The sequence below is a fragment of the Mastigoproctus giganteus genome, chromosome 10 (assembly GCF_048544385.1).
Source record: "Mastigoproctus giganteus isolate SK-2022 chromosome 10, ASM4854438v1, whole genome shotgun sequence".
Lineage (NCBI taxonomy): Eukaryota > Metazoa > Arthropoda > Arachnida > Uropygi > Thelyphonidae > Mastigoproctus > Mastigoproctus giganteus.
In genome coordinates, this window is record NC_143584.1 from 193,052,689 (window position 1) to 193,064,983 (window position 12,295).

The following is a 12,295-nucleotide window of genomic DNA, read 5'->3' on the forward strand; positions in this document are numbered from 1 at the left end:
TTAACTAATAGCATAACCCCTCCTCCCTTCCTATCCTGTCTATCCTTTCTGTAGACATTGTACTCCCCAAATTCCAGTTCTGCATTCCTTATATCTGTATGACACCACGTCTCTGATATCCCAACAATATCCGCCTTTGATGCTTTGAGCAATACCTCAAATTCATCAAATTTATTTACCAAACTCCTATCATTGGTGTATATGCAAGTATACATGCACCTGTGTCTATTCTTAGCTACCCTAACACAACCCATGTGTTTACTTGTACCGCAATGACTCCCAGCAGTGTCTGAAATATCCTGCATCTTGTTTTTCTGGCTTCTGCTCATTCCAATAGAAGCAATGCAAGAATCACTTTTACCTTTGCCAGTGGCTACTGTTAATCTATTAGTCTTTGTATCCCCCCAAGCTAGCAGTTTTCCGACCCACCTAACACTGCCTCGATAGCATCAGCAAATATTCTTGCACCCTTTCTATTTAAGTGTATCCCATCCCTGTAGAAGCAGTCTCTCCTGTTAACAAGTACAGTCCAGGCTGAAAAAATTTTACCCCTTGAGCCTTGCACAATCTTTCCAGGGCTGAATTGATCGACAAGGCTCTCATCATATACTCCCTCCTATCGTGTCTGGGCAGAATTGCAGACACTTTCAAATTCAACCCTAATTCACAGCGTTTTTTCAACAGTGACCTGTACTTGTTAAGTAATTCTGTTGGTCTCCTACTCTTGATATCATTAGTGCCAACGTGTACAACTATATCACCTTTTGTGCCCTTAAAAGATGATATCCGCTCTACAACGTCAACAACCTTTGCCCGTGGCAGACATACCCTTGTCCTGTTCCCCTTATCCTTTTTACAAAGCATGTTCCCCGTTTCCCTGACAATAGTCACCAACAACTACTAGTTCCTGTGGGACCAGCGCATTCTGCCTTGGGGGTAGCCGCTGTGTTGCGTGATGAACAAGTGAAAGCTCTGGCGTTGATGTGGGCAGCTGAGAGCTTGATGGGCCCCTCAATTTAGTTCCTTCGAGGGCATCCACCCTGTCCTTCTAGCTCTCATATAGGCCTATAACAACGCTGAGTTGTTGACTGATTTCGTTACACTCCTTACATTGTGCACACACAAAGACATCCCCCATGGCAGTATCATGTCCCGTATCTGATTGCTCCACAAACATCATGCAAGCAGTGCATTTTAATAGGCTGTGATTCAGAGGACAACTGTCCCCCTCTTGGCGCAATATAACCGTAGTTGTTTTTGCGCCAATAAAACCAAAATCAAATCAAATCAAATCACTGTCCCCCTCAGTTCTCCTCTGAGCCACAGCACTCCCATTAGCTTGAGCCTTCTGCTTTGCTGCTCTGGTCTGAGTCATGATTTCGATTTAATTTCAATAAAATTTCAATTTCAGTACAAATTTCTACAAGTTCCCTTTATATAACTTCCGCATCAAGTTATGTATTAATTAATTATGTTACATTTGTAATCTAAGTCGTTATATATATTTAGTTAAAGTACAATTTAATTGACAATATTATACTATACTGTACCAACGCTATCTCGTTCGGAATATAATACATCGTATGACAAAGGCGGCAAGTTACGAACGGTAAATCTACAGACACTTAAGTATTAATTAACTTCCACATCTCGCTGTCTCAATTCAGAATAAATTAACGATCCTGACTAGGTCTATAAGCTACTTATAGAAAATAATTTGATGTAAAAAATGGTCAATAAAGCTACTAAATATGGCTAAAAAAACTTCTAGTTCAGCGGAGCTGCAACTTGTAACACGTGGATTTGATACCCTTACCGATATGTTTATGCAATTACAAGGCCGAGTAAAAAATAAATACACCAGATTAATCAGAAAATCACAGAAAAATTCTATATTATTAAATTTAAATCAAAAGTTTTAGAAAAACAATAATCTCAAATCAATAAATAAGAAAAATCCACTTAGCGGCTTTGAACACGTCTGGCTCCCATCATAGTATCCAATTAAATTGGACAGACAAGACTTTCAATTAACAAACCCATGCTGTGTCTGAATTATTGCTGCAGTCTTGTGTAGATGATCCTGCAATGCATCTTTAACCAGTGACTCCATCATTTTACCCAGAACAACAGTTATATAGACAAAACTACTGTAATAATTCAGACACAGCATGGGTTTGTTAATTGAAAGTCTTGTCCGTCCAGTTTAATTGGATACTATGATGTGGCTGCAATGAAACTGGGAAAAAAATAAATAATTTTGATATCATATACTTGGATTTGAGGAAAGCATTTGATAGTGTTGCACATTAGTATTAGTATTAGTAACGGCAGTATGGTGCAAGAAAGCCTATGGCTTATGCTGCACCAGCCAAAAAAAAAAAAAAATCCGAACAAAACAATGATAAAAACAAAAATTAAATAAATAAATAAATAATAATAATTAATACATAAATAATAATAATTAATAAATAAATAAAAATAATAAAATGAAATAAAAAATAAATAAAAAGGAAATTAATCCTATCATCCTATGCGCTTCCCTTACCCGAAAGTACTATCCAGATGACCTTTGAATTTCCCCAAACTGTCGGCCTCTACCACCCATGAAGGCAACTTATTCCAGTAATTTATAACTCGCTGGCTAAAATAAAACTTCCTGTAGACCAATCTAAACATTTCCCCCCCGTAACTTGAATTTATGTCCCCTAGTTCTAGCATCATTTATAATCTTGAAAATTTTGTCCTCATTCATTTTACTGATGCCTCTCAGAGCCTTAAACACCTCAATCAAATCTCCTCTAAGGTGTCTAGTTTCCAAACTCTGCAACCCACATATTCGAAGTCTTTCTTCATAAGGACGCCCTTTTGCCGATCTCACCAGGCGAGTTACCCTTCTTTGCACCCTTTCAAGAAGCTCGATGTCTTTCTTTAGGTGCGGTCTCCATACTTGAACACAGTATTCTAAGTGTGGTCTAACATAAGCCTTATATAATGGGATTATCACGTCCCTATCTCTACTTGCAAAAGTTCGATAGATCATCGATAGGACACCATGGGCCTTCCTTGCAACCTGTTTACAATGCTCAGAGAATTTCATGTCTGACCGTATCGTAACACCCAAGTCCCTTTCCTCCAGTACTGGGTTTAGTTGAACTCCACCAAGTGAATAAGTTATTTTGGGATTACTGTTTCCCAGGTGTAATACCTTACACTTTGTTGGATTAAAGCACAGCTGCCATTTTTCTGACCATTCTTGAAGTCTATCTAGGTCTCTCTGAAGAAGCTCAGCTTGACAGTGATCATTAACTACTCTACCAATTTTAACATCATCTGCAAATTTAGACATCACGCCTTCTATCCCTTCATCAATGTCGTTTATGAAAATTAAAAACAACAGTGGTCCTAATACTGATCCTTGGGGAACCCCACTTCTTACATCAACCCAATCTGAGGAATAGCCATTTATCACAACCCTCTGCCTCCTGCCCTGAAGCCATCCTTCTATCCATCTAAGGATTTTCCCAGTGATTCCAACCTGTTCCAGCTTATAAAGCAACCGCTCATGTGGGACTGAGTCAAAAGCTTTGCTGAAATCTAAATAAACAATGTCGAAATTATTCCCTAAATCCAGCTCGTGGAAGACTGCTGTACAGATTGGAACAGTATGGCATTAAGGGCAAGTTTCTACAATGGATAAAAGGGTGGCTGAGTGGGAGATGACAGAGAGTGGTAATCGATGGACACTACTCTTCATGGACGAATGTTATTGGTGGAGTCACGTAGGGTTTGGTATTGGGCCCATTGTTGTTCTGTATATTTATAGTGATACTAATTAAGGTATATCACCTTAATGTCGAGGTTTGCAGATGATGCAAAGATTGGTAGGGTTGTTAATGACAGTATGCTACTGCAATAGGATCTAGAAAACTTTCGCGGGTGGTCTGAGAAGTGGCAATTGCAGTTTAACATTGACAAATACAAAGTACTGCATATGGGCAGAAGTAATGCCAGAGAAACGTACCAGCTGTGTGGTACTATACTCAAGATGGTAGAGAATGAAAAAGACCTGGGGGGGGGGGTAATTGTGTAGTCAGATATGAAGTTTTCTGAGCAGTGCAGACAGGCTGCCAGGGCAGGTCATGGGGTCTTGTCAATGATATATAGGAATTTTTCTGGTAGGAATGAGGAGATGATTATCCCTTTGTATAAGGCAATGGTCAGGCCACATCTTGAGTACTGCATACAGGTCTGGAGGCCTCATTTAAGAAGGATGTAGAGTTGCTAGAACAAATACAAAGAAGGGAAACAAGTTCTGAAAATTGCAGCACCTGTGAGGTAATCTGATTGAGTTTTATAAGGCCTTAAATGGGTTGAGCAGGCTCAATGCTGATGGGATTCTTTCTCTTGCTCAGATTACAAACCTAAGAGGGCATACATTCAAATTGAGGAAAGACAGTTGTAGAATAGTTGTGTGGAAATTAGGTTTTACCCAGTGGGTAGTTGAATGCTGGAACAAACTTCCATCTGTCGTTGTGAAAGTTGATAGCTTAAATAAATTTGTGGAATAACTGGACAAACTTTCAGAGCTATTGATGTGCGAATTTTTTTTTTTTTTTTTTGCTGATGCTGTATAAGCTTGCTTTCTTGCATCATATGTCTCTACTAATGCAAATTTCGAAAGCTGTGCGCGCGCGCACACACACACACACACACACACGCACACAGCTCAGAGGAAACATTGCCTATCAGCTGTCCCAGCCACAACAGATCTGTCTGCCACTTTCTGGACACCAGAATTTTCTGGTGGTAGCTGTAAATAAGTAGCATAAAATAAGTAGAAATCATTAACTTTGGCCTAATGAAATTATAGTAGTACACTCTGTTATATTTAGAATGTACAGTTGTGGTACTAAATTTTTTTAAAATTGAAGTTTCTATTCATTTTATACAGAAGAGTTTAATTTCTTATTTCCTGGTGTGAGTTGAACATCCAGCCAATCAGGTCTCACTAGGAACCTGATCAACTGGATGTTTTAACCTTCTTGTAAGTCAATAAAAGAAGGTTATAACATCCAGTCACATGATATATTTCAAAAATGGCACTGTTAAAACATTATAAAATCCTTGATTCTAATTAATGCTAGATTGTTTTGTGTGGATATTTGATAATGTTTGTGTAAACCTTTATGGTACTAAGTAGTAAACCTACATCTTTCCTTAAGTTGGTTGACTGTCTCACTTTTTTTTTATGGTACATTCCTTCAGTTGTAATTTCATCCACTAGTATAGTATGGACTGTTATAGTATGCACCATAGGTAATTAACAAAGCTATTTAATTATTTCATGATAGTAACTCTGGAAACAATATTGGTGTTATATTAAGATAGCCAGTTAATGTTGATGGAAGATTTACTAATCTTCGTTAAGAAAATAAGAAAGGTAGCTTGCTCTGTATATATTCTATTACTTATTAGATATTAGGTGATAATCTTATTCTTTCATAGGTGTTCATGTCAGTTACTATTCACAGTTATCATCATGTGATGAGCAAGAACATTGTCATGGAGTAATTTAAAATTTTTCCTTGCCCACTGATTTGGTCGCTTCCTCTGTACTGGAAAAAGGACCAAGAAAGACTTAAGTTCTGCATTGTCTGGAAACTAGGGACCACTGATTTGGTCGCTTCCTCTGTACTGGAAAAAGGACCAAGAAAGACTTAAGTTCTGCATTGTCTGGAAACTAGGGACCTGCAAGGGGAACTGAATGAGGTGTTCAAGGCCTTAATTGGTTTTAGTAAATTAAAGCTGATGGCATCCTAACTCTTGCTTGGACATACACATATGAGAACATAAATTTAAATTGAAAAAGAATGGTTGCAGAATAGATACATGAAAATTTTCTTTTGACCAGAGAATAATAGTTGGAACATACTTCTGTCTGTTATTATGGAAGTGGATAGTTTGAATAAATCCAGGGAAGGGCTAAGCAAATTATTAGAGGCAACACAATGGATTTTTGTAACACAATGGACAGATAATGTAGGTTTTTTTTTTGACTGGTGCTGTATTAGCTTGCTTCCTTGCTTCATTTGCAAATACTAATACTAATTTCTCAAGTGCTTAATGATTTCTAATTTCTTAGCAGCATAACCTCTGTAGACCTCTACTATTTATACTTGTAGCAAAGTGAATTTTATCATATCATTCATTGTGTTACAAAAATCTTTATGAAAATAAATTAATTGGAAATGCATAGTGCTATTCAGCAATGACAATTTATTATTATTAAAAAAATTGAAGAAAGGTGTTAATGGTATCAGTTTGATGATCAAATATAGAGTAGTGAAACTAATTTGAATATTAAAAAGTGAGTGGATCAGTTTTAAAATTGGTTCCTTACTTTATTTCAAATAAACTGATTATCCAAACTAATAAATCTAAGATAATTTGGATTAGTGGTATCTCACTGTAACATTTACTTCTCGAACCAGTTGTCATTTTTAATTTGTTTGCATTATTGTTATAAAAAATTTGCTGAAATTACAATTAGAAGATAATGATATTCAAGTAATTAACTAATGGAAAAACTCATCTTGTATATAGCGATCTATATGATAATACAAGTGGTGCTATAACTGAGGACGGAAAGCAATTGATCAGAGAGTTGTGCTTCGCACGGCCCTGATCCATACTACTGTGTGTTTTTGTTTGTTTTTTTTTTAACAGGGAAGTTAGTGAAGAATATGCTACTGTTCAAGTAATGATGAAATAAAGGTAAAAGAAAAAGCTTGTGCATTAAGCAATAATGATGTTTTGTACATGGGTCAGCTGTGTGGTGAAAATTAACTTTACTTTTTCTGTTTTTTTTTTCCTTATTGCAAATAATATAAAAATATGCATATCTGTACTGTTTATAAAATAGAAGCATAGTTAATATCCATTCTTATGGGCACAAATTCTTATTTTATTACTTTTATGCAATTTGGATACATTAATTTTCAGTGTTGTGAAATTTTGGTTTTGGCCAAAATTTCTTATCAAGACCAGCAGGTGTTCAGATTCCTAGCAAAATTCTCAAGGTATGTATAAAATATTTTCTTCTTTAGGCACTGGATATGTGTCGGCTTGGATTTTCCTTTTATATTTAATTTAGATTTGTTTTACTATTAAAATGTTTGGTCCACATCTGGAATATTGCATATAAGTTTGAACTCTCATTTTAAAGGACATCTGTTAGGAAAGATGCAGAGAAGGGCAACAAGGTTATTTGAGAGCACAAAAGGATGTTTTTACCAAGGACTGGGGTTCTGTAAATTGTATATCTGGAAACTAAGGCATCTGTGTGGCAACCTAATTGAAGTGTATAAGCCTTTAAAAGGATTAAGTAAATTAAATGCTGGTAGCATCCGTAGCATCTATCTTTACCCTTTCTCAGATAACACACATGAGGATATAAATTTAAATTAAAAAAGGATGGTTGTAGAATAGATATGTGGAACTATGCATTCACCCAGAGAGTAATTGATTGTTGGAATAGTCTTTCAACATAGTGTTGTGGAAGTGGATAGTTTGATTAAATCTAAGGCAGGACCAGATAAATTATTAGAAGGAATGGGATGAGTGGGTAATTTTTAAATTTTTTTATTTTTTTTATTCATGCTGTATAACTTTAGCCAGTGGGATTGCTGGAACAAACTTCCATCTGTTGTTGTGGAAGTTGATAGCTTATATAAATTCAGGGGAGAACTAGAATAACTGTTGGAGGGAATGGATAGGTGAAATGGGAAGGTTTTTGTTTTTTTTTTTTTTTTTTTTTGGCTGATATAAGCTTAATTTCATGCATCATATTCTATTACTAATGCTAATGATCTTTGCATTGCTGCTAACACTAATATCACAATTGATAAAAGGAACTAACAACTTACAGATGGTACAAAGACACAACTTTGCAATTTTATTCAACCAAGTAGCTAATTCATTGATTGATCACCTGTGGGTTTGGTATAAATTAAAGGTTTATCAGAATAATATCCATGTAAAAATGCCCTATATATCGTGAGCAATTTTTTATTTTCCCCCCCTCCAGGAGCCCAGCCAACCACCTCGGATTTTACAGTAATTTCATATGGCCCTACTTACAAGGTTGTTGAAGGTTTGGTGCTAACTATGAATAGTAGCTATTCTTCTCTTGAAAAGTTTGGCCAAAATTTCTTATCAAGACTAGAAGGTGTTCAGATTCCTAGCAAAATTCTCAAGAAGGTATGTATAAAGTATTTTCTTCTTTAGTCACTGGATATGTGCCAGCTTGGATTTTCCTTTTATATTTAATTTAGATTTGTTTTACTATTAAAATATATAGTAATTTAACTCTATGTATTGCTTTTAATTGTTAGTTTTATCTCTGTTTTTCAACTTATCTTTATGGACTCTTTTGTGTTTCCACTAATGTTGCTTCTTTTTTGTTGCTCTACAGATTCATACAATAATTGTAAGTTAAAATGAAAAGAGTAACATATTTAATACTCATTTTGTATTGCTATGTTTCCTTTTTTCTTTCTTTGGTTCTTGGTTGTAAGTTATACACATTGTGTCTTCATTCTCTTATAACTGGGTCTCTATGGCTAGTTGGTAATGATTTATACTTGCTCAGTGAAAAAATAAATACAAACAGTGCTAAAAAGCTCTGTTTTTGCAGTGGTGTGAAGCCATGGGATATTCCTTCTTCCCCCCCCCCTCCACTTCCTCCAAACGGTATGTTAAAAGTTCTGAAGTAAGTGGAGGGGTGGAGAGAGGAAAGCCAAGTGTTTGTGTATTCTTTTTCTCAAAATTTAGAAATAATTTAGGATTCTGGAAAGAGGCAGGAAGGGATAGTTTTAAAAAAATTAAAATTTATACAATTTTCATTTGCACTTGTAGATGCAAATTAAATTTAATTGAACAAACAAATGATTTACCAGTGCATATAACAGGTCATAAGGGCATGCTGTATCACTACTGTAAACCATCTGTAGAGTTATCTCACTTTACCAAAAGAAATGCTGCCAAAAGAATTATCTTATTCTGCCCAAAGCTCACAGCAGAGGATTGTGGCAAAATTCTAAAAACTAAGTTCCAATAGAGACTACATCCAGATTAATATAGGCTAAAGCTAAAACTTCGTATTACACAATATAAAGGCTGCCATCAGAGACTTGAAAAAGAATAAGTGACATGTTGATGCTAGGATTGTCAAGCTTCTCATATTGAAGAAACTAGTAGCAGGATAGAATAGCATAGCATGCTGCCCTGAAGTGAGTATTAAGCCATTCCATCCTTTTTCTACATTCAAAATTTTTTTCATAATTTAAAAAAAAGAAAAAGAAAAAAAGTGAACCTGTTTTGGAGAGTGCACATAGAGCCTCTGTTAAGCATGGGATTCTGTTAGTCACACATCATCAATGCAGTCTTGTTTAAACATACCACCTTACTCTATATTCTCAAAAAGACTCTTTTACTTAGCTACAGTGATGCTTGGTTTGCATTGTATTTACATTTCTATCATTAAAATGTCATTTATCATCAAAGACTAAAAATATTAACATTACATTCTCGTTACACTCCATAACGTTACACTCTCTCCTGTTAGAGAGAGTGTAACATTATGGCATTAGAAGAAAAGATCATTAAAAGAGTAATAATGTTCTTGTTTATACCCTCATGACCACCAGGTGAGAGGAGTTTACAGTAAATCATGAATACACCTGTTAACTGTATTAGCAGTCCTCTAGGCTTGAACCACTCAAAGAGTGGATGCTACTTCACTCTCACTGTTGACCATGCAGCTATCTCAGGCCTAATAATAATGTTTTTAATTGCACATAAGTACAGTATTGTGTGAATGAATCAACTGTTCATTATGTCAAAGAGAACACACATTTGTTTTACTGCAGTTTCATTTCTAGCATTAGTCAGTAAACAGATGTAACTTATATGGATTACTGGTAACACTTGCAGTATTTTTATACATATAACTTAGGCCTATATTGCTAATTCTTCATATATTTCTCTTGTTTAACCTTTCATTAATTGAGTTCACACAGCTTTTTTATATTTTTTTTATTAATTCATTTAAATTTAATTTATTCTTATTTTGACTTGATTGCCGAGAATCAGAGTAAAATTATTGTGTTGAAAATCAAAACAGCAAGGGTTATACAGGACTGGTTTGTAAACATTGAAGTTGAAAAGTTGTACTTGCTGGCTCATGGCCTGGATCTCAATCCTGACAAACACTTCTGGCATGAATTGGAGTGTTGGATTAGACTGTGGCCAAGGTTGCCTTATATCAGACTGGCTGTAGCAGCAGCTTTGCAGGAGGAATGGAGGTGCAGGTTTTTGCGCGCACACGCATGCATGCACACACTTGCATATAGTAAAGCTTTGCGTTTATGAACTGTAAAGGGGATAAGACCTGTCAACTAAATTCAGTTGTCCCCAAAATTAACACAATAGTAACCAAAGTTACTAGAATCTTATGACTGTGAAATAAAAAATGTTAAATGTTGTAATACTGCACTTATTGTGTGGAGTAGAAGAGCATGAAAATTTGCTGTCATGTAGTGGCCGAAGAAACTCTGCTTAAAGTTTTTTTCAGAATCTAAAGAACTTTCTAGCACCCACACTGGATGTTTACGCAATTTCCTAGTGATGTGTGATGTTCTTGGCAGACCGATGGAAACTGATGGCCAGGAAAATCCTGGCTCACTAACACTCTGCATTAGTGTGAAAATACTTTAACTTACGGTAAATACCATCAAAATGAAAAGGCTATGCTACTTGTACATACAAAAAGCCTGGTTCGGTGAACACTGTTCATTATTTATGCAGTCCATTGTAGTGAGGATTTGTGTGTGCGTGTGCGCGCACGCACATGAGTTTATATTAGTATGTTTTTGATTAAAAGGCACTGTGGTCTGTCTTGCTTATCTTATTTAGGTTATTTATCTTTCTTGTCATATTGGATCTGCCATTAAAATTGTATTAATTGTTACCATTTAGGTAGGTTTTATGATTTCTAAAGTTACATTTTTTTCAGACCAACTGCTTTTTTCTCAATGAGAGAGTTGTTACCTGCTTTCTGTTTAGCTTAAAATCGTACACCATCAGTGTGCCATTGAAATAAATGTAAACCGATTTTATTTTAAGAAAAATATTTGCAGTATTTTTATACCTATAACCTAGGCTTATTTTTTTTTACACGAAACAACCACAACATTTGTATGTGATACTTGCCCTTCAGTATGTGTTTAACTGTGTACAGCCACTGATTATATGAGGGCAGTTCGTACACTGATGATATTTTTATGCTAAACACAAGGGAAGGGGAACATCTTTCCCATTGAGATAAAAAAGCAATTGATTAGCAAAATTTTAAATGTATTTATTTATAAGTTGTTATTATGGCATTTAGGTTGATTTTATTGACACACCTGGCATAATTGAGAACAGCAGGCAACAAGGAAGAGGATACCCTTTTGATGAAGTATGCCAGTGGATATTTGATTCATCTGATTTGGTTGTTCTTGTTTTTGATCCAACAAAACTTGATGCTGGTGCTGAGCTAGAGAAGATCTTCAGGCATTTAAAGGGACAGGAAGCAAAGGTAAATTAGTTAATTTTTTTCCATATTATGCTAATTTAATTGATTGATATTTTTTTTTTTTTTTTTTTGTTTTGACATTCATTTTACTAATTTTCTTGTATTTGTTGAAATCGCTTATTACTTGCACTGATCTGTACATATGAATAAGAAGAACAAGTAAATTAATCCTTTTTTGTTGTAATTATATATCACGAGATATAGAAATCTTTGGTTGGTTGGTTGGTGTGCAACTGCTTTAATTTTTATATAATACTCAGAAATTTAAATACATTTTTTGTATTTGCTAGAAATGAAAACCACTTTGCCTCTTAGGGTGTGTCTTAAATTTTCCCCTCAGCTCAGTTGTGTACGTTCTTAGTGTTTTCTAGCACATGATGTGTACGAGTTATGATGCAGTCTTCTTTTATCCTTTCTTGTGTAAAAAGCTATGCATCAGTTACTCATATCTAAATTATATGTCCCAATAGATTCATAAAGAGAATGAATTATACACTTCATTAATAGGATGTGTGATGTTCTTGGCAGACCGATGGAAACTGATGGCCAGGAAAATCCTGGCTCACTAACACTCTGCATTAGTGTGAAAATACTTTAACTTATGGTAAATACCATGTTAAAGTGAAAATTACATTAGTGTGAAAATACTTTAAC

General features: G+C 35.2%; 1 protein-coding gene across 2 annotated transcripts in view; it reads left to right on the forward strand.

The window, feature by feature from the left end:
• Positions 1–12,295, forward strand: part of LOC150079679 (sarcalumenin-like) — a 60,103-nt gene that overhangs the window by 30,037 nt on the left and 17,771 nt on the right. For both annotated transcript variants that reach the window (XM_090382552.1, XM_090382551.1), the window contains exons 4-5: positions 8,090–8,262; positions 11,453–11,644. In XM_090382552.1, the coding sequence (XP_090238678.1) occupies positions 8,090–8,262; positions 11,453–11,644 (365 nt within the window). The remainder of the gene's footprint in view (positions 1–8,089; positions 8,263–11,452; positions 11,645–12,295) is intronic.